General features: G+C 42.1%; 1 protein-coding gene across 1 annotated transcript in view; it reads right to left on the bottom strand.

Annotated features, from left to right (window-relative positions):
- Positions 1–23,484, bottom strand: part of LOC121284675 (inactive dipeptidyl peptidase 10-like) — an 864,551-nt gene that overhangs the window by 189,578 nt on the left and 651,489 nt on the right. Inside the window, exon 6 of the mRNA XM_041200234.1 lies at positions 2,362–2,414. Within this exon, the coding sequence (XP_041056168.1) occupies positions 2,362–2,414 (53 nt within the window). The remainder of the gene's footprint in view (positions 1–2,361; positions 2,415–23,484) is intronic.

Genomic DNA, 23,484 nt, shown 5'->3' with positions numbered 1-23,484 from the left:
ACCTGCAGAATAGATAAAAACAAAAAACTGCGGATGCTGGAAATCCAAAACAAAAACAAAAATACCTGGAAAAACTCAGCAGGTCTGGCAGCATCTGTGGAGAGGAGAACAGTTAAGGTTTCGAGTCCGCATGACTCTTCAACAGAACTAAGGAAAAATTGAAAAGGGGTGAAATATAAGCTGGTTTAAAGGGGGGTGGTGGAACAAGAAGAGCTGAATAGAGGGCCAGTTGATAGGTGGAGATAACCGAAAGATGTCACAGACAAAAGGACAAAGAGGTGTTGAAGGTGGTGATATTATCTAAAGGAATGTGCTAATTAAGGGTAGAAAGCAGGACGAGCAAGGTACAGATAGCCCTAGTGGGGTTGGGGTGGGGTGAAGGAATTGAAAAAGGCTAAAAGGTAGAGATAAAACAATGGATGGAAATACATTTAAAAATAATGGAAATAGGTGGGAAGAGAAAAATCTATATAAATCATTGGAAAAAACAAAAAGGAGGGGGAAAATCGGAAAGGGGGTGGGGATGGAGGAGAGAGTTCATGATCAAAATTGTTGAACTCAATATTCAGTCCGGAAGGCTGTAAAGTGCCTAGTCGGAAGGTGAGGTGCTGTTTCTCCAGTTTGCCTTGAGCTTCACTGGAACAATGCAGCAAGCCAAGGACGGACATGTGGGCAAGAGAACAGGGTGGAGTGTTGAAATGGTAAGCGACAGGGAGGTCTGGATGCTTGCGGACAGACTGAAGGTGTTCTGCAAAGCGGTCACCTGCGTAATAGATCTTTGCATTACTGATTCACTGAGACAGCAGGATCCACTGTGGCGTTCCAGGAGGACCAAGAATGAGGCCAGCAATGACCTTGATTGCCATTGGTGGTGTAGTTCTATGGTTGAGGGATGTTTCCGGATCAGCTTGTAGCAGGTCGCACAACTCCATCACTGTCTCCATAATAATCCATAGCCCTCTTCCTACAGATAGTTGCAGTTTCCTAATGTGCAGGTTTGAAGGGTATCAAGTGCAGTCCATGAACAGGAAGCTAGAAACAAAGGCCTCCTACTGTTGGCCAGTTTGCGGGAAATTAATTTGCTGGACCAGTTTTCCCACTAGAAACCTACTTCATGTTAAAATGCTGACAACCCCCCTGCACACTCCACACACTCCCAACCATGCCCCACTGGAATCATTTCATTACCAAATAAGAGGCTATTATAAATGGTTTCCGTAAGTTAAATAGAGGAAAACTACTCCTTAAATAAGTAAGGACCATATATTTAAGATGATTATCCGCAATGATAAATAAGAGGTTAGGACAATATTTTGTTATGCAGACAGATGCTAGATCATGGAACGCCTCAACGGAAATATTGATAAATGCAGTATCCATAAATTATCTTAAAAGAGAAGTCAATATATATTTGAAAAACAAAATTTATATGGACAGGAGATTTTGGATAGATTTGTCAGAGAGTCAGCACAGGTTCGTGATTCATGATTCTCATTGCAGAAATATCACAGATTGTCCAGGCGTCTCACCACTATACATCTGGCCATTGCCTGCCTATTAGATCCAGAAATTGGATGAATAATTCACTATCTTAAGGCTAACTTCCAAGATTAACTGCTCCTGAATAAGATGCATCTGGATAGAATGGGGTCTTTGTGAAACAAATTTTTAAAAAGACTTACCATGTTTGCTTGACACCTATTATGATGGTGGAGAAATGCACATATCAATGCACAGAGTGACAGTATTTCCCTTTCTGCATGGATGCGTGTGTGTGTTTTTAGAGGAGCAGCCCATCCAATCTGACCGAGTTAGACCAAATTTTATGGGTAAATAAGTCACAATTAGTTCAGTTGCATTCGCCACCAATTATTCATAATTTTCAATAAAGCAAGAGGATCTTTGATGGAAGCAGCTTATTATTTATGATTTAGTGCAACATTATAATCCATAATTAAAGGTGTAAGCAAGGTGGCCTAATCTTTAAATGCTCTCTTACAAAGCTTTTTCACTGGCTTGAGGCAGGGATTGATGAATACATCACCGACTGACACTTTTGCTTCTGTTGGAAGTAATAAAGAAATCTAATGATTCTTGTTCTCCCTCCCAACAATTCTTGATTGGTGGAGGATAGTATGGAGGACTGCAATTGTAAAATAATGAAAGACGAGGGGCAAATGGTAAGAAGGACTGACAAATTAATGCTATATGGAAAACCTTAAAAGCATTCAATCTGTGTTACCATCACAAAATGGAATGTTTGCCTGCAGTTAAAATCTTTAATATTTGATTCAATTCTTACAAACTATAGAGAAAATTGGAGCCTTTTGAAATAACTTCACAATGAGATATTTCACTGACCTGGTATGAATGTCGTAAATAGCATATGATGCAGTGTAAGAATGGTGATAGACCTGTAAAAGATTTAAAAAAAAAATCATTGCATTATACAAAGTAATGGCTTTGCTAGCTTTTTGTGCTTTATCTATTTGGATTCCGCCCTATTGAGCATTCGTTTTCCTTTGAATTGAGTCACATGACAAAGAAATGAAATGCAGTGGTTATTAATTTTCTGAATTGTCTTTGTTGATATTGTTGAGGAAAAGAACATTTAGCCAAAATGCAGTATATTTTCTTTTTAATTCTGATGTATATTTTTACTACATCTATTTTTCAAAACACAAGTGTTCATATCACAATTCATACTTACATAACTAGAATTTTAGGTAGTAACAAGAGCAAAAGTATTCAATTGCTAATAGCCTTGATCAGTTTTAAACATTGGGACAGATTTTAACTTGGGCCACTGGGTGCAAAAGGAACTGCAGGAGCCTGAAAATAGCTTACTGCCTGTTTATGTCAGCATTTTGTCTGCTGCCATCTTTAAAGGGACTTTCCTCCCAAACACCTGCCTGCTTCAGATAGTAGCCCTTTCTAGTATTTAGGACACTGATTGCCATTTTTCCCATCAACCAGGCAGACCATGTGCTGTGTTTGCTTAGCTCAGCTTTTCAGGACAGTACAGCAAAAGGGGCACCAAAAAGGTACGTGTCCAATTCTTTGTTGGGCCTGGAGGAATGACTGCTTGCCTGCCCCCTAGAGCTTTATTCCTGCCAGTGAGGATACCCTCTGGGCCACCCTACCTGAAGCTGGTGAGCTGCAGCACGCATCCATTTGGTGCCTGCACTTGCTGGCAAGATGTTAATGAGGCCTGTTGGTCGAATTGGACTTGGCCTCCTACCTGCAGGATGGGACGTGCTCTGCTGGTCAACTGCCTGACTATTAAAATCGCTCTCATTGAGTTTCACATCAGGTCTGTAGATCTTGACATATCGCTGATGAATCATTCAATATATTTAAATCTTAAATTTCAGGAAATAATTTCTTCCACTCAATAATGAGAGTCTCCTGTGTAAAATAAGTGAATATATTACAGCTTGCTCTCAGACAGTGTAATTAAGCTCAAAGAGTTAACTCTAATGGGAATTCTACAATCTCTAGAAGTAATTTTCAAACCACTGTTCCTATAAATATTTCACTTTTCTAGCGCAGTGAGATAATGGATAGTACCTTTTCAGTGGTTACAGTAGCCGTATTACAATCAGATATTACACAAAACATAAGGTTACCAAAAATTGCACAAGATTATGTTATGGAGCACCACAAACTGCAATTAAAATATCTAGGGAAGTTTAAATGTTGAAAAACCCTAACATGCTACACCTTTTAAATGAAAGATATGTATACCTATGATTTTTCATGAAAAACCTGACAAGGGAAAATATATAAATATTCTGTAAAGAAACAGAAGTTTACAACATAGAAGGAAGCTTTCCAGTCTAGCATGTCAGTTCCATCTTTCTGCTGGCACAATCTAAATTTCATCCTACTGCCCTGCTTTCTCCTTATATGATATCTTCTGCTACAAATGTTTAACTAGATTTCCTTAAAATATCTAATGGTTTCTGCCTCACTCTATTTTCTATGTACAGAAATTTTTCACAATCTGTCAACCCATGCGTATTGACTATTTTAAATTGCCAATGCCTTGTCAGTGGCTTCACAACCAGAGGAGCTATGGTTAGATGAAAGAGGTAATTACAGAGATTATTTGAACATCATAACTTGTGTTTTCTCATACAAATGCTGACCAACTTGTTGTGTACTTCCAAAAATTTATGGGTTTTTTTGTTTTTTGTTTTTTTTATTAAATCTCCTCTGAGCCATCTCTGCTCCAGCAGAAATAGTGTTGTAAGTCTCTCCTTACTTATAATTTTTATCCCTTGAATCAGATGAATCCATGTCTTATTATTTCTATGGCTTTAATGTAACACCTATAGTATAGGCCCAAAACTAAACACATTTCTCTAATTGTGCCTTAACCGCTGCCTGCACAAATTTATCATTATCTCTTTACTCATATGCTCTGAGCTCCTACCATAAACCCTAATTTATACTGATTTTAGTATGGCTAATCTACCTCAACTGTGAAGAATTACGTATTTACACTCAGAGATCCCTCTCCTCCTCCTTACCCATCAGCAATATTTTATTGAGTATTAAAGACCAAACTCACCCGACAACAATTGTTAAAGTCCATTTACAAAATACAACTGTAACACCTGCTGCTCAATTAGGCCAATTTGGAGAGCATGGAAGAATAGTTTAAATTGAAATACCTGGAAAAACTCAGCAGGTCTGACAGCATCTGCGGAGAGGAACACAGCTAACGTTTCGAGTACGTATGACTCTTCAACAGAACTAAGGGAAAATAAAGAAGATGTGAAATATAAGCTGGTTTAAGGGGGGGTGGGACAAGTAGAGTTGGACAGAGGGCCAGATAGGTGGAGATAGCCAGAAGATGTCATAGACAGATGGACAAAGAGGTGTTGAAGGTGGTGATATTATCTAAGGAATGTGTTTAGGTGTCATTAAGGGTAGAAAGCAGGACGAGCAAGGTACAGATAGCCCTAGTGGGGGTGGGGTGGGGCACCGACCTCTACCTCGCAGAGGTTGAGCGTCAACTCGCAGACACTTCCTCCTACCTCTCCCTGGACCATGACCCCACCACTGAACATCAAGCCATTGTTTCCAGGATGTTACTGACCTCATCTCCTCTGGAGATCTTCCTTCCACAGTTTCCAACCTCATAATTTCCCAACCTCGGATGGCCCACTTCTACCTCCTTCCCAAAATGGCTCTCTATCCAGCTCTACTTGTCCCACCCCCCTTAAACCAGCTTATATTTCACCTCTTTTCTATTTTTCACAGTGCAGGTGAATGGCAAGCAACCGCCGATGGAGGTGGATGTTGGTGCTTCAGCTGCTGTTGTTGGGGACCACACATTCAAGAGCCTCAGTGAAGGGAGTCAGCCATTGACATTGGAGCAGCCATCCACCAAACTGAGAACTTACATTGGAGAATCCATTTAGGTCAAAGGTATTGCTGCTGTCTCAGTCTGCTGCAAACAACAGACAGCCCAACTGCCTGTGATAATCGTAAAGTGGGAGGGGCCCAGTCTTTTGGGTTGAGATTGGCTGCAGAAAATAAAACTTGATTGGTCTGAAATATTCCATTTGAAGTCCGTTGGGATTCCAGAACTCTTGAAGAAATATGACAGTTTTTCAAGGCGAATTGGGAAAACTGAAGGCCATGAAATCTAAAATGCCCATTGACCCCCAAGCAACACCACGTTTCTTCAAGGCCAGACCAGTGCCTTACTTACTAAAAGAAAAAGTGGAACCAGAGTTGTGCAGTTTGGAAAACCGGGAATAATTCAGCCTGTCCAGTTTTCTGAGTAGGCCACACCCATAGTCTCAGTTGTCAAGCCATACCAAACTACACATATATGCGGTGACTACAAAGTGACAGTCAAAAAAGCAGCAAAGTTAAACAAACACCCCATTCCTAGAATCAATGACTTGTGCACCAAGTTAGCAGGAGGCAAGTCATATGCAAAACTAGACATGAGTCATGTCTGTCAATAATTGGAATTGGATAGCATGTCAAGAGAATACGTGACAATTAATATCCATAAAGGCCTCTACCGGTACACCCGATGACCTTTTGGAGTTTCATCAGCATGTGCTATTTTTCAGCGAACCATGGAGAGTCTCCTGCAGGGACCTCCACATATGGTTGTGTACTTAGATGACATTCCCATCACTAGACTGACAGAAGCTGAACATTTAGTAACCGTGAGGAAGTGCTGAAAAAATTTATGGAAGCAGGCGTGCATTTGAAGTGAGGAAAATACGAACATTTCAAACATCAGAGGTAACTTAACTAGGTCACAGAGTGGATGCTATGGGGTTGCATCCTATTGAAAAAAAGGTCCAAGCAATTAAAGATGCACCATCACCCTCCAATGTGACAGAGCTGAAATCTTTCCTAGTTATGATAAATTGCCACAGCCATTTTTTACCTAATCTATCCACTGTACTGGCATCATTACATTTGTTGCTGAGGAAGAACCAATGCTGGTCTTGGGGTTCACAGTAAGAAGAAGCCTTTGTAACAGTGAAGAAACTGCTTCAATCATCATACTTGTTGGCAAATTAAGACCCACCTAAACAGCTAGTGTTAACGTGTGATGCTTCTCCTTATGGTATAGGAGCCATTCTATTGCATCAAATGGAGGACGGATCAGAAAGACCCATTGGCTACATTTCAAGAACACTTTCCCAAACTGAAAAGGGTGACTGTCAGTTGAAAAAAGGATTGTCATTGTATTTGGTTTCAAGAAGTTTCACCAATACCTACACGGGTGACATTTTACAATTGTGTCTGACCATAAGCTACTGACAGGTTTGTTCAGCGAAGACAAAGCTATTCTGCTCATAGCTTCAGTGAGAATCCAATGTTGGGCTTTGGTGCTATCAGCTTATGAGTACACATTCATGTACTACCCTGGCTCGCATATAGCCAATGAGATGCACTTAGTTGTCTTCTGTTACTGGGTAGTCTTATCAATACACTGAGTAGTCTTGTCAATACAAGAGTTAGTATTATTAATTTCTTGCATTCATCACCTGTATGTGCCAAACAGATCGAGAATACGATGAACAGAGACCCAGTACTGTCAAAAATCAAATACTTGTTTTACAAGGATGGTCAAGATCACTTGTGCCTGATCACCTAGGACAATTTTATTCCAGAAACAGTAAACTGTATTGTCCAGATGGAATTTTGCTGTGGGGTTCAAAAGTCATGGTCCCATCACAAGGTAGAGAGTCACTCTTGGCAAAGCTCCACATTGCAATCTCAGGCATATTGAAGATGAAGATGCTGGCATGTAGCTACATCTGGTGGCCAGGAATAGACAGTGACATGGAGAGCATGGGTAAATACTGTTCCCTTTGCCAGCAACACCAGAAGCTACCTGTTTCAGTTCCTCTTCAACCATGGGAATGGCCTGGTCAACCTTGGGTTAGGCTGCCTATTGGCTATGTGGGTCTGTTTCTAGGCACCATGTTCCTATTAATCATCAATGCACATTCAAAATGGCTTGATGTCTATGAAGTAAAAAAGCCAACTTCAGCCGCAACTATTGAAAAGCTGCGTCATTCCTTCAGTATCCATGGTTTACCTGAGATTATTGTTTCTGATAATGGAACCGCTTTCAACAGCGTGGAATTTCAGAGATTCACAGACCTGAATGGTATCTGACACATAAAGACCGCTCTCTGGCATCCTTCATCCAATGGTCTCGCCAATAGAGCTGTCTAGGTCTTTAAAGCTGGTCTGAAGTAGTTATCCAGAGGTACTCTGGAGTACTGCCTTTCCAGATTTCTCCTAAGTTACAGTATAACACCACATATTACTACGGGCTCAACAGCTTCAGAGTTACTAATGAAATGCTGTTCGCTTACGTGTTTACACTTGATGTTTCCAAATCTAGAGTGGAAGGTGACATAGGGCCAGAATAATCAAAAACTGAACCACGATCTACACAGCAAGGCTTGTACGCTCCATGTAGGCAACCCTTTGTATGAGCGTAATTTTGGAAGTGGACCCTATTGGACTCCAGGAGCCATCATTTCAGAGATTGGTCCATTATCTCTTCAAGTGCAAGTCAAAGATGTAAGTATATGTAAACACATAGATCCTATTAGGGCTAGAGAACCATCCCAACGAATGCAAGATCAACCTGTGATTGATGTTTCGCCACCAACCTCTGAGGTGTGTGATCATCCTAGAGTTGACATTCCAGACATATCTAATGAGTTGCCAAATATAGAACTACCCAGTTCCAAAGATGTATCTTTTAGTGCAGCTCCTGGTCCTGTTCATCCTGTTCAGGAACCTCCTTCGGGAGAGCTACGCCATTCTAACTGTCTCCGCTGAGCTCCTCAGTGACTTGATCTGTAATAACCAGAGGCTGTGCAAATATTTGCTCATTTTTTTGACTTTTTTTTACTGTAACTGTAAGGGGGAGAAAGCATAGTAAATAAATGGGTCATCCCTCCCTCCTATCAATCAATGTGATGCGATTACGGGGGCTTTGATCAATAAGCTTTTTGCGCAGGTAATCCGGTGGGTGAGGCTTCTGACAGAGTAATCACATCTAGCGTGTAAGCACTTCTACATGTCTCCTAAATAAGGTTTAGCCTTTTCTTCAGCTGCTCCAACAAGTTATTACACTAGTCAAAGAGATAGGTTTTAAGGAAAATTGTAAAGGAGTAAAATGAAGTAGAGGTGCAGAGGTTTAGAGAGAGATTTTCAGAGCTTAGAGCCTAGGCATCTGAAGCAGGACTGCTAATGGTGGAGTGATGAAAGTCAGGGTTGCTAAAGATGCCAGCACTGGAGGGTATAGAGATCTTAGAAGGTTGTAGGGTTGGAGGTAATTACAGCAATAACAAGTGGCGAGGTCACAAGAGGGATTTGAAAACAAGGATCAGAATTTTAAAATTGAGGCGCTGCTTAACTTTAAGCCAATAAAGATCATGAATATAGGGTGATGAATGAACAGGACATCATGCAAGATACGGACACAAGCAGCAGAGTTTTCAATATCTGCAAATTTACAGAGAGTCGAATTTGGAAGGCTGGCAAGGAGTGTGTTTGTAATAGCTAAGCCTCGCGCTAACAAATGTATGGAGGAGGGTTTTGGTAGCAGATGTGTTGAATCAGGGGTGAAGCTGGGCGATATTACTGAGGTGGAAATAAGTGGGTTTAGTCATGACATGGATGTGTGTTTGGAAGCTCATCTCAGTGTCAAATAGGACAACAAGGTTGCAGATAGTCTGGTTCAGCTTCACAGTTGCCAGGGAGAAGGATAAAGTCAGTAGCTAGCCAACAGAGTTTGTGGCAAGGACCGACAAAAAAGTAAATACTTTTAAACTAATTAAAAAATTGCAATTAAAACAAATAATCTAATTTTGATACGGGATGAAGAAAATTTCATCCCATTTGGAAAATCTAATAGTTCCACTATACCTGATCTAGTACAGTAAACTGAGCAAATTTTATTCTGTTTGATTCCAAATGAATTGAATAAATGTCAGATCAATAAAAGTAAATTCCCAGTTACCTAGGTAAACATGAAAACAAAAGAAAACTACAAGTTTAGATGAGCTGGAAGTGGGTTTGTGTTACGTCTAGAATTTGAACAACTTTGATTGATGCAACAGCTAATTAAGCAACTCCTCCATTCAATCTTAATTTGGAATCACAGCAGATTAAGAGTGTCAAAGGAAACATACTCTAACTGCTGCCAGAGAGTAAACACAGCAAGTTCATTAAGATAAGAAAACAATTCTAATCTATGGAGACATATATCACAGGGTTTTAATTAGTGGGCACAACAGTTTAACTAAAACCCTATTACAGCAAGCAAATGGAATGAATATAGATCAGGTTTGATCCACATCTATTTGCTCCGTTGTGTCTTAATACTCCATTTACACGGGGAAGTAGCATCTCTTAATCAGTATATTGATGCAGCTATCATTGCCTTATGCCTCCCAATACATCAAGTATGTCAACAATATAAATTGCATCTGCAACATATATAATGGACTCTGGCATAAGTAAACATATCTTGTGTTGGTTCAAGCATTCATACTGTGTCATTTCCTTGACACCATTTATTGTGATCTTGTAGAACAATTACATCTTTATTAGAATTGTGGTTGAGTTACAAGGCCACTAACCACCCTGGTTAATTTTCATTTGATCTGAACAAAGCACTGGCATGAACAGCTGCAAATCCAGTTACTCCACATAGATTATTAATAACACCATTAGCTTTGCCTTTTCAGAAATGATGATGGTGATGACATTTCAAACATTGCTAGCATTTCATACTGTTGGCTAGAAAATAATGAGCTAACCTGGTTTTAATTATTTAATTTCATTTGATCTGAGTGGAGATGAGTGAATCAATATGTATAGTTTTTTACAACAAAAGAACAGGCACTCGATCCAACAAGTTTATGCTCCATATGAGCCTGTGAACGTGAATGTGAATTTAGATTCACATCTCCTCCTAAAATTGTGATGCGAGTTGAAACAACAAATGCTTTGACCAAGGAGTTGACCTGTGCAGTGTCTACTTTCAGTTGCTAAGTGGCCTCTTAAGCTTTCAAAGGTAGAAAAGACCCATTCATTATGAGCCAGCAGTGCACCACTGTCATATTGATAAAGGCTGAAAACTGAGCCTCAGTCCCTTTGCACATTCAAATAAGGGTTCTAATGTCTTTTTGAGGCCCCACAGAAAAATTGGTTTGCTCTGAAGCAGCCAGTACAGGCATCAGTTGCACTCAGGAAAACCAGGTCTATATGCAACTTAATACGTTTTTAACTATACCCTTCCTGATTGTATAGCCAGAAGGAAAAGAAATGCTTCTCCAGACTCACAGAATGTGTCTTACCAGACCACGCGCTCACCTCAATCACCACCAGCTATCACTATCTACTACCTGTTCCACCACCATCTAGATCACCCCCTCCTTACCAGATCATTCCTCTTCTCAGTCCCCTGTTAATCACTGAGCTGAAAGCCACTGATGGCATCACAAAATCACAATTTTGCCAGCAAGCTGCCTGTAATTGTGCACAGCTCACTGGCTCGATAATAAAGAAGGCACATGGATCATAATCCTCACCATTTAAGCAAAGGGATTGAGCCTCATGCTCCTCTTATGTGGCAAAAATAAACATGTATGACTCTCTGGTCCTTTGTTTTGGTTCAACAAGTTTGAAGTTTCAATGTTCTAAAGAAAGACTTACATTTAGATAATGTCTTGTATAATCTCCATTAAGATAACTGCATTCCTGGCTCCACCAGCCATTCAACTAGTTCCCATGCTGACACCAGCCAGCTGGGCCTGACTGTCCCAGCCAACACTGAGATGCTGCAGACTACAGTCACACCTTCTATCTTCTATTGCTAGAACTCCTTAAAGTCATCCATCATGGCCATCTGAAAAGTCTCAGTAGATGGTCAGAAGCCTTCCACCTCTCATATTGCAGTGTAACACCTTATGGGAGCATCAGGTTTGGCAAAAGAAAGTTTTTGACAGACATTAGGGGCTTGCATAAGGGTGACCTTTACTTTTGCAATTCATTTAATCACAAGTGGAAATAAAGAGTTTTGAACCAGTTCCTTGGTGAGCACTTTTTATATAGATTGGTGTTTCTTTGACCATGGGCTGGAATTTGAGCCTCCACCAGGTCGGGAAACAGAGCCAGGCAAGCACAAAAAATAGCACCACCAGCTGACTTGCCAGTTCCCTGGCTTAATCCTGCACCTCCCAGCCACTAGAGGGATTGGCGGGGAGGAAGGCAGAAGAGCTATCTGCCCACATTGGGTGGGTAGCAGTTCCAACTAATTAAGAACCACTTCAGGCCAATTAAAGGAGGCTGACTAGGATTTTTCAGCTGGCCTCTAGCTTCCCGGAGGTTAGTTTAGCTGCCAGGAAGTGGCTTCGTGGTGGAAGATCACAGAGGCAGTGTTACAGGCAGGGCCAGAGGCCTTCCCTGCCTGCCTGAGTGCATCGGTAGCCTTAGGCCAGCCTGTGGAGGACTATACTCCAAACAGCAGTGGCCTTTCTGCAAAGGCCCTTTTTAATTTAAACTTTGAAAATGTGGGAGAGAAGGCACCTCCATTTTGATGTGCCTTCTTCCCTCGCTTACCAGTAAGGGCAAACTGCTGGTCCTTTCAAGTGGACGCCCTCTGATTAAATCTCCAGCTTCAAGAGCCCACACATCATCTTTAATTGGATGGCAAGCCTACCAACTGACCATTGATTGGCCACTCTGGAGAAAACTGAGTGATTGCTTCCCACACAATGCAGGCATTTGGCCTGTATTTGAGCCTGAAAATGGGGTTCTGAAGCTCACAAGGAAAGTCCTGCCCCATATCCAGTCAAGTGATAGCAATACCTATGCAGCTGTTGAAGTTGAAGATATTTACCTGGAGGGGCTGTGTGTTGGCAGGAGTGAATGTTGGAGCACAGGGAAGAGTTGCTTCAATTCAAATATTCCTCGATGATTTACTGCAGTTATGTTCTAACAGCTACTAGCATTAGTGACCCTTGCTCTTACTCAGCATGCTGTTGACTGTTCCTGCGTCCTTACTTCTTCATTCCCAAGTAGCTCGCAACACTGTCGGTTTAGCAGGGCAACATTATAGCGCAAGCAACAAGTTATGACAAATCTAAACTCTTGGGGCTATTAATTGCAGGACTCCCCCAAACCCATGATCGCTACTTTCTAGGAGGACAAGGGCAACAGATAAATGGGAATACCACCTCCTGGAAGATCCCCTCCAAGTCACTCACCATCCTGACTTAGAAATATATCGCTGTTCCTTCACTGTCACTGTGTCAAAATCCCAGAACACCCTCCATAACAGCACTGTGGGTATATCTACACCACATGGAATGTAGCAGTTCAAGAAGGCAGCTCACCCTCACCTTCCCAAGGGCAACTAGGGATGGGCAATAAATGCTGGCCCAGCCATATTCCATGAATGAATTTAAAAAAAGGCCTAAGCAGGCAGCACAAACGTTGTTCTGAGGTGGCAATTTTCAGAGCTCGGGTAGAAGCTTGACTCTGATTGCAGTTCATCACCTCCCCTATGGTCAAATTTCTGGCAGTTGTGATGAGTCACATGCTTAAGGTATTGCCTTAAGCGGCCAAATGGTTTGGGTGGAAGGGGGCAGAATTGAGGACCGATGCATGATAAAAACATGATGCTCCTCGATAATGCTCCTATGAAGTGCCTTGGGACATTTCAATACATTAAGGCCACTATATAAACATAAATTATTGTTGTTGATGGAAACTAGGCATAGACATGCATAGGGTGCAGCTTATCGTCTCTCGCCAGCCTAAGGTTGATCAAGTGGAAGCCCTTCCTGTTGATGGTGAGATGAGAATGACTGCCTTTGACTGAGTGTGGCATCAAGGAGCCCTGGCAAAACTAGAGTCAATGGGAATCAGGGGGAAAATTCTCAGCTGGCTAAAGGAAGATGGTTGTGGTTGTTGGAGGTCAGTCATCTCAGCTCCAGGACATCACTGCAGGAGTTCCTCAGGTTAGTGTCGTCAGCTCAACCATCTTCAGCTGCTTCATCAATGACCTACCTTCCATCATAAGGTCAGAAATGGGGAGTTTGCTGATGATTGCACAATGTTCAGCACCATTTGTGACTCCTCAGATACTGGAGCAGTCCATGTCCAAATGCAGCAAGACCTGGACAATATCCAGGTTTGGACAGACAAGTGGCAAGTAACATTCATGCCACACAAGTGTCAGGCAATGACCATCTCCAACAAGCAAGTATCCAACCATCGCCCTTGATGTTCAATGGCATTATCATCACTGAATCCCCCACTGTCAACATCCTGGGGGTTACCATTGACCAGAAACTGAACTGCTCTAGCCACATAAATACTCTGGCTACAAGAGCAGGTCAGAGTAACTCACCTCCTGACTCCCCAAAATCTGTCCACCATCTACAAGGCATAAGTCAGGAGTGTGATGGAATACTCCCCACTTGCCTGGATGAGTGCAGCTCCCAGAACACTCAAGAAACTGGACACCATGAAGGACAAAGCAGCCCACTTGATTGGCACCACATGCACATACATTCACTCCCTCCACCACCGACGCACAATAGCAGCAGTGTGTACCATCTACAAGATGCATTGCAGGAATTCACCAAGGCTCCTTCGACTTCCAAACCCACGACCACCACCACCTAGAAGGATAAGAGCAGCAGATAGATGGGAACACCACCACCTGGAGGTTCCCCTCCAAGTAACTCCCCATCCTGACTTGGAAATATATCACAGTTCCTTCACTGTCACTGAATCAAAATCCTGGAGCCCTCTTCCTAACAGCATTGTGGGTGTAACTACACCACATGGACTGCAGCGGTTCAAGAAGGCAGCTCACCATCATCTTCACCAGGTCAGCGAACCCCACATCCCATGAATGAATTAAAAAAAAATGTATGCTCTGTGTTTTGCAGCACTCAAGGCTTTGTGGGTGCTGCTAATTATGTTCTGCACCTGGGGAAAAGCCTTCCATCCTGTTGAAGCCCAGAGCTCTGTCTTCCTGTTTTGTTGTCTCAATTGGAAAGAGAGAAATCTGTTTTGCTGTGGTGCATCAATGCATTCCAAATTGATAAATGTTCCCAATGATAACTGTTAAAATCTATAATGACCCTGAAGCATAGAAATTCAGGGCAACAATAACCTTCAGAGCAACAGGCTATGAGTTGTGAGGGCTGGCATGGGGCTGTAATTGCTTCTGTAACAGGATCATAGGGATCAATGCTCGGGCCACAATTATTTACAATATATATTAATGACTTGGATGAGGGAAGTGAATGTACTATCGCCAGGTGGGAAGGCAAGTGGTAAGACACAAAGCGTCTACAGAGGGATATAGACAGGGTTAAGTGAGTGGGCAAAAACGTGGCAGATGGAATATAATGTGAGAAAATGTGAGGTTATGCACTTTGACAGGAAGAATAGAGGAGCTGAATATTAATTAAATGGAGAAAGACTGAAGAAAGCTACAGCACAGAGGGATTTGGGGCTCCTCGTGCATGAATCACAAAAGCTAGCATATTAGTTCAGCAGGTAATAGGTAGGGCAAATGGAATGTTGGCCTTTATTTCAAAGGGAATGGAGTATAAAAATAGGGAAGTCTTGCTAAAATTATATAAGACACACCTAGAATACTGTGAACAGTTTTGATCCCCTTATCTAAGGAAAGATATACTGACATTGGAGGCAGTCCAGAGAAGGTTCACTAGGTTGATCCCAGAGACGGAGGGACTTTCTTATGAGGAGAGGCTGAGTAGTTTGGACCTATACTCACTGGAGTTTAGAAGAATGAGAGACGACCTTATTGAAACATATGAGATTCTTAGGGGGCTTGACAGGTTAGATGCTGAGAGGTTGCGTCCCCTTGTGGGAGAGTCTAGGACCAGAGGGTGTAATCTCAGAGTAAGGCGGGGGGCGGGTGGCGACCATTTAAAACAGAGATGAGGAGGAACTTCTTCTCTCAGAGGGTAGTGAAACTGTGGAATTCTTTACCGCAGAGGGCTGCAGAGGCTGGGTCGTTAATTATTTTCAAGACTGAGATAGACAGGTTTTTAATCAGTAAGGGAATCAAGGATTATGGGGAAAAGGGAGGAAAGTGGAGTTGAGGATTATCAAATCAGCCATGATCTCAGTGAATGGCAGAGCAGACTCGATGGACTGAATGGCCTACTTCTGCTCCTACGTCTTATGATCTTATGGACTGTCACAGCCTCCCTGATGAAGTAGAGTTGTTCCAGTTTCTGTATACCTATGCGATATGAGGCTTCCCATACCTTCTTCTCCCAGCAGCTGGAGGTCCCTGTATGCTTCCTGAGTCAGAAAGAAGCCTAAAGGTCCGCAAGCAGTGTGAAAGAATTAACTAGAGGCTACTTTTATATGGTTAAAGAACATAGGAAGAGAAGATGCCATTCAGCCCTTCAAGACTGTTCCATCAATCATTGAGGCCAGGATTTTACATTGGTTGGGCGGGCTCGGCGGGAGCAGTCATGGAGCCGACCGCTGCCCGCGACTGGCTCCGTACCGTGATTTCGTGCTGATGGACCAATTAAGGCCCGCCCAGCATAGATCGTGAGCGGTAGCACTGAACACTACCTGTGTGGGTTGGGGGAGGAGGGAGAGTCGGGTCCAGCGTTCTTTTGCACATGAAAGAGTGCTTCAATCTCCCTGAGGCACAGAGCATGAGATGGGACATGTTTTTACTGTGAAAAGAAATTTTTTGTTTAATTTGTAATAGTTTTAGAAAACCTCATCCTGCTCGTGGAGGAGCTTTCCTAAAAAATGTACAGGTCGTTTCGCCTTTTCGCCTCCCCACCTACCGTTAGGTTGGGTAGGCAGTGTAACTTTGAAGTTAATTAGTTCGTTAATGGCCTCAATAGGCCTTTCAATTATTTGCGGGTGTGCAGCCGATTCTGGCGTGCGCCCACCGAATGAAATATGGCGAAACAGCGCGATGACATTGGGATGCACGCCTGACATCATCGCGTGTCATATTATGTTCTGGCGTGTCGGGCACGTGCCCGCACACCGAATGTAAAATTCTCCTCATAACTGATTTGTATTCTAAATCCATCCACCTACCTTGGCTCCATATTTTTTCATAACTTTGGCTAGCAAAAAAATTTATTGGTCTCAGATTTAAAATTATTACTTCAGCTATCATTCACTGTTTTTTTACAGGAGAGAAGTTCACATCTCCTGTGCATGACAAAGGGTTTCCTATTTTTTCTCTTGAATTGCTTGGCTCTCATTTAAGATAACATCACCTTGTCCTAGACTCTCCTACCATGAGAAAAAGCTTCTGTCTGTCTACTGTCAATTCCCTTCAAAATCCTAAAAACCTCAATCAAATCATCCCTTAACCTTCAATACTGCAGGGAATACAAACCAAGCTTTCATAATCTCGCTTCACATCTAACCTTTGGAGTCCTAGTAATATTCTGGTGAATTCGCACAGCACTCCTTCCAAGGCCAGAATATCTTTCTATGGTGTGGCACCCAGAGCTGTATATGGTACTCCAGGAACAGGAGTTTATGGTTCCCCAACAGCAGGTTTGCAGGCGTGGCTGGCCCATAAAATTCTCCAGGCGGCTTCCCTGCCACTAATTTGTCTGCAATTTTACAAGGAATGGTCCCAGCTGAGGCCCTTAAGTAGCCAGTTATTGGCCACTTAAGGCTGCAATTTTTTGGCCATCAGGAAGGGTTCAGGGACAGGCAAAGCCCATATCACCATGTAGCCAGTCAGGTAAGGTAGGGGGTGGGTTTCATGATCAGGCGTGCTCCCCCCCCCCACCCCTCCAAGGTCTTCCCCCTCCCACATCTCCCCTTCCCTCTTCCCTCATCCCATGGCCTTCCCTTCTCATCCCTGCCATGGGACCCCGCACCTAACTGGTCCTTTGGGCTCCAAGACCTAGACCCATGCGACTGCTTGTTGTCCCAGCTGTAGGCACCACCCTTGGTAACACTACTGGGACTACAGAGCTGCCGGCCATTCAAATTGGCCCTTTTGAGTGAAGCGCGAAAGTTCCTTCAATCAATGAAGTCCCAGTTAATTAATGCTCCATGGAGTGTTAAATGGTATTGGGGCAGTTGGCATTGGCAGGGATACATTCCCTGCCAACTCTCCCGGTGGGATGGAAAACTCCATCATCTGAAAAATCCTGTTCCAGATGTGGTCTAATCAATGTTTTGCATTTAATATAGCAAAACATCCTCCCGTTTATATTTTAACCCTCTAGTCATAAAGGCAAACATTCCATTAGCCTTTTGATTTTACATACCTGGGCAGTAAAATTAATGATCAGTTGATTAATAGTAAAGGAATTTGATGCAGAATCGGAATGGCCAAACAATCAATGACTGCACCAATAATATTTGCAAAGGTAAATCTGTAAGGAAAATGGCTAAGCTTAGCTTCTTCAAGCTTTGGTGTTTCCTATTGCTATTTCTGGTGCAGAATGTTGGGCCATGTGAAAGATAGACAGGAAAAAGATAAGCTCTTTTGAACTTTGGTGTTTCTCAAAGATGCTTAGGATGCAATGGACTGAGAGACGTACAAACAAGTAGGTATTACAACACGGACAGTGTGGAGTTGACAACACAAACTGATTGTAATCAGTGGAGGACAGGCAGAAGTTGAAATACTTTGGGTGTGTGGCAGAGGGCAAATGTATAGAAAAGATGATGCTGGAAGGAATAGGAGAGAGGAAATGTAGTGTAGGTAGACAGGGGACCAGATAGACTGATACCATCATGAATCTTATGGGCTTGAGTTTCATTAGGGCACCGAGAGTGATATAAGGTTGATGGAGCTGGAGGGGGAGAGTGCATGTTGCCACAGCAACTTGGCTCCCTGAGTTGTCTGCATCACCACATGCAACTTAGTAATTGTGCACATAGAACCCTAAATCTCTTTGTACCTCTACTGTTTGTAGCACTTTAAATAACACAGTGCGGCCTCTGTCTCAACTGTTGCTGCCAATGGTTTGTAGAATGAATGAGTCCAAGATGATTGGCAGAAGAGTCCTTAATCAGGCACAGGACCTTTAATTATACATATTTATTTGGCTTCTGATGTTGACAAGAAGGCGCCTGAGAAAACATGGCATCCCGTACACTTCCTGCACAGTTTGGACATGGCAGATTACAACATAAACTTCAGAGACCTGGTGCTAATTTTAAGCGAGATATATGGATGACCATGAATTAAATATCTTCTCCATGGCTTCTTAAATTTTAAACAACATGCTTTCTCCATCTTTTATTTACCATTTTGTCTGTGTTTGTGCTGGTTCTATTTTCTGTTGTGACTTTCACTATTTCTTATGCCCAATGTTTCTTAATCCTTGTTCAGCTTGGACCAGAAACAAAAAAGATCTTTTCTTTTTGAGTTCTTTTTCTTTCTCTAGTTTAATTAATTTAATTATTTCTACCTAATTTTGTTTCATATGTTTCTGTTTGACATGTTTCCCCATTGTTTTAATTTTTGCCTTTACCTTTTGAATTTCTTATGTACTTTTTATATTTTGTCTTCAGTTCTTATATTTCTCATTTTTTTCCTTTATTTGTGCTGTCAAATAAGCATAACAATGATAGGATGCAGTGTAGTGAAATGAGGAGGCACAATATCTAAATTAATTAACTTAATGCGAATGCATAAAATAAGTCTATAGAAAGTGGTTTTGCACCTGCACTGATGATGATATGTACAATGTCTGGGGATGTGTTATTTATGTTAGAAGAATCATAGAGAATATGGATGAAAATCAGTGGAAAAATCAATTACAGTTGAGTTGGAATGGGCATGCATGCAAAAGATTTCAGAGATGCTTTTTAGATTCGGTAGACTTGTTGCTAGTTTCATTCGAATGGACCAGTCATAAAATTCAGAACAGTGTTTTATCTGCCACAACTTCCAAAGATTTAGAGTTAAGATTCAAATAAAGAATATAGTTCGGGAATTTGGTGATTTTCTAGTTTACATGAAATTGTGACATAACTGTGCTGACAAATGCATTTTAGGCCATAGAAATGACTGATTTGAGCTATTCAAAAGGTGACAACTGTAAAGCCAAACAGTCCACAAAATATTTCAGATAAAGTTGTTATAAAAAGGTGAGAATCCGACAATACTGAAAAGTAAGAAGTCACAGACCATTTTCATGCCATCATGGACTTTGAACCTTGTATTAATTCTTTAGATTCATACACAAGCCCTTGGTCTCAGATCTCATTAAATGTGATGACGCAGGTACTGTTATAAGGAAAACAAGTAGAATGAAATATTGCTATTATCTAGAAAAATTGCTATTGATTTTTACAAGGTGCCAGCCAAAGGATCAACTCACAACTATTGGTTGTTATCTTTACAGTCTTCTACTGACACAATGATTGAAAGGATGAGAGGTCCCAGTTTTCAATTTGAACATCAGTCTCTGCAGAATTATTTTAAAAAATGTTATCACTGCAGTAATATTAAAAGTGTAGAATTTAGGAAAACTTTTCAGAACTTCAAATAGAGTATTTTGACAAGTTTCAGACGCTAGGGGATCAGCATTGAAGGGAAAAATTGCTGAATGTCCAGTGCTGCCACAATGTATTGAAGAATGGAAAGGAGACCACTGCCACCTTGGTTAGGATTCTCACATGTGGGCCGAATCAGGTTTCCTCCTCTGTGACAAATATAGTTTCGGGGGGCATTTAATCAGACTGGAGGATGGCGGGTGGGGATCCTGCCTCCACCCCGATTAAGTCTGTGATGCGAAAGCCTGTGGACGGCCTTCCCGCCCCTCTGCCAATTGAGACCCACTTAAAGGCATCATCCCGCTGCTCTGGTATTAACCCAGAGCTGGCAGGGGACTCACCATGCAGGTTGCTCGACAAGCAAACTCGCGTGGGGATATCAGGAAAGGGGAAGCCCCACTGAGAGCTGCCCCACTGAGTGCCACCCCCTGCCCTTGCTAACAGTCCCCTTCTCCCTGCCCCACAACCTGCACCCCATGACCACCCTCCCACAATCTCTCACCTCTGGCCTGGGATTCAGTGATGATACTAGGCCTCAGCTGTGTGTCATACCAGCAGTAGCCAACACATCCCTGGTGGCGCTGTCATTCAATAGAGTTGCTGGCCTCTGATTGGCCAGCTGCTCCTGACGGGTTGGACTTCTGTCTCTAAGGTTCTCAGTCCCAGGCGAAGGTCTGACGCTGGCCTGTCAAATGCCTGAGTAGAACAAGATGCGGCAGGTCTTCCCAAAAAGAGACAATGCAGGGCTCTTGCGGACTCTCCAGGCAATGGCCGAGAATCAACACTCTACAGTCAGCCATGAAGCATGTCATCTACTCAATGGATATTGCGCTTTCTTGTAGGAGCCTGTGGCACTAGTAGCAGCATCTTTCAGGGATGGTCATTTTCAAAATCAGTAAATCCCTCTATTCCCAGGTAGAGATAATCCCAGAATGGAAGAAAGAACTTTGATTTAAATAGCATATTTCATGACCCCAGGACATTTCAGAAACTTCCCAGTCAATTAAGTACTTTCTGAAAAGTAATAATGCCAGGAAACGCAGTAGCAAAGCTTCGCACTAAACTAGATGCAACACTCCAGTTGAGGCTGAACCAGGGTTTTATACGGGTTTAACATAACTTCCTTGCTTTTGGAATGTATGCCCCTATTTTAAATCCAGGATGTCAAATGCTTTATTAACCTCGCTCTCAACCTGTCCTGCCACCTTTAATGATTTATGCACATATACTTCCAGGTTCCTCTGCATTCTTCCTACCAAAATGAATCACTTCACACTTCTCTGCATTAAAATTCATCTGCTACTTGTCTGCCCATTCCACCAACCTGTCTATGTCTTTTGAAGTTCTATGCTCTCCTTCTCATGGTTCACTATAAAAACATAAGAACATATTGCCATGTTGCTCCTGTCCCTATTATTCCATGAGCTCTAACTTTGCTCACAAGTCTTTTGGGCGGCAACTTCTCAAGTGCCTTTTGGAAGTCCATGTGCGCCACATCAACAGCATTATCCTTATCATCCCTCTCTGTTACCTCATCAAAAAAATCTCAAGCAAGAGTTAAACGTGATTTCCCCTGAACAAATCCGTGCCGGCTTTCTTTAATTAGCTCACATTTACCCAAGTGACTATTAATTATCATTTCCCCAGCCCCGAGGTTAAACTGCCTGGCCTGTACTTGCTGGGCTTATCTTTACATCCTTTTTTGTCTTGAACAAAGCAGAAAAATTAACTACAGTAGTCTCTCGATTAGAGAGGGAAGTATGTCACATGTTTTCTAAAAACAAAAGTCAGAGTTTATTTTAAATTGTTCAGCAATGGCTGACGTCAAAGTTATATTTATATTGTTTTGAATCACAAAGACAAACTACATTTCTTCAATGCATAATCACTTTAAACTAACAGTTGAAGTTAATTTTCATGGCAGAAATACATGTACAATTATGACTGTGAGTAAAATGTGCCTATCTGACAAATTGTTAAATGGACCAGTGATTTGCTTCTTTGACAATATAAGTGAAATTTCAAATAGTTTAAAAGGGATTTACCTTACACATGAATATCGAAAAAAAACATACTGCTCAAATACAAGAAGCTGAATTTTAACATTTTTGGTGCTATGGCAATCGGAAAGCCTGGTAGCATACAGGCAACTGAAGCTCACAGTGCATATTTGCCAATGGTTTTTTCATGCAGCTACTATATCTCTATCCAACTTCTGGGTTTCCTGAGCAATTAGAGCAAGCAGGTGTGATGATGACCCATGTGAGTCAACTTCTGCTGAAGTACCTGATCAGGTGCGGAAAGGTGTGTACAATGACACTTTCAAGTATATCCTGATGTGTATATCACCCCAAACCCCTCATTCTACTTTCCCAAGGCTATTCCTGCACACCACTCCTCATACCCACTTACCTGGCACATCACTCCTCATACCCACTTACCTTGCAGGTGAGCCCACTCTTGCTTTCTCGGCACCGCTTCACATCCCCATCTGAACCACCACCATTGATGCTCACCCTCATCTGAATGCAATGTCACAGTTATACCTCACAGACTCTCCACAATGTTTTCCATTCATCCACTCAATACACTCCATTACTTTCAGGCATAGATCTCTTCTTTCTTCTGTTTGAATTGAGATTTGATAGAATTGTGCAAGATTATGACAGGCTTAGATAAGATAGACAAAGGAAAACTCTTCCCATTATTTGATGGTACAAGGACAAGGGGAGACAGATTTAAGATTTTGGGCAACAAATACAGGGAGAATGTGAAGAACCTTTTAATACAGTGAGTGGTAATGTCCTGGAACTTGTGGAAATGGAGAAAATGATTTCAAAAGGATTAACACTTGAAGGAAATAAACTTGCAGGGCTAGTGAATAGAGTGGGGGAATAGAACTGATTGGCTTGTTCCACGGGGAGCTAGGATGGACTTGATGGAATGAAGGGCCTCCTTTTGCGCTGTAAATGGCTCTATGATCCTCTTCTTTTCTTTTCCTTGCAGAAGACAACATAGAACACCCAAGAAAGGCAGCACACCGGAGGTGGCCCTCCAGCCATTTCCATACTGACAGCTGCGGAAGGGGTGGCATTGGAAATAACACAGTGTCACAGTGTGCCTGACCATTGGAGATGGAGAGATGGGAGGGTCTCTCAGCTACCTAGTGACAGAACTAAATACCAAACGTCCATTGGTGCAGATAAGCCAGTGTGTACTGGTGCCAGTCCCCAGGCCAATTAATGGGGAGGGTAGCAACAGAAAGGTGTGCAGCTGTAAAACCACCTGCCAAACCCAAAATAGAATGGTTGATCTTTAGGGTGTGATCAACCAGCATCATGGTGACCCCATGTAACAGGGGAAAAGCCAAGAGTTAAAGGAAGGATCACAGCCGCATAGCAG

This window comes from Carcharodon carcharias, chromosome 12 (assembly GCF_017639515.1).
Source record: "Carcharodon carcharias isolate sCarCar2 chromosome 12, sCarCar2.pri, whole genome shotgun sequence".
In the NCBI taxonomy this organism is placed as follows: domain Eukaryota; kingdom Metazoa; phylum Chordata; class Chondrichthyes; order Lamniformes; family Lamnidae; genus Carcharodon; species Carcharodon carcharias.
Note: the sequence above shows the minus strand (reverse complement) of the source record. Positions and strands in the feature narration are given on the sequence as shown.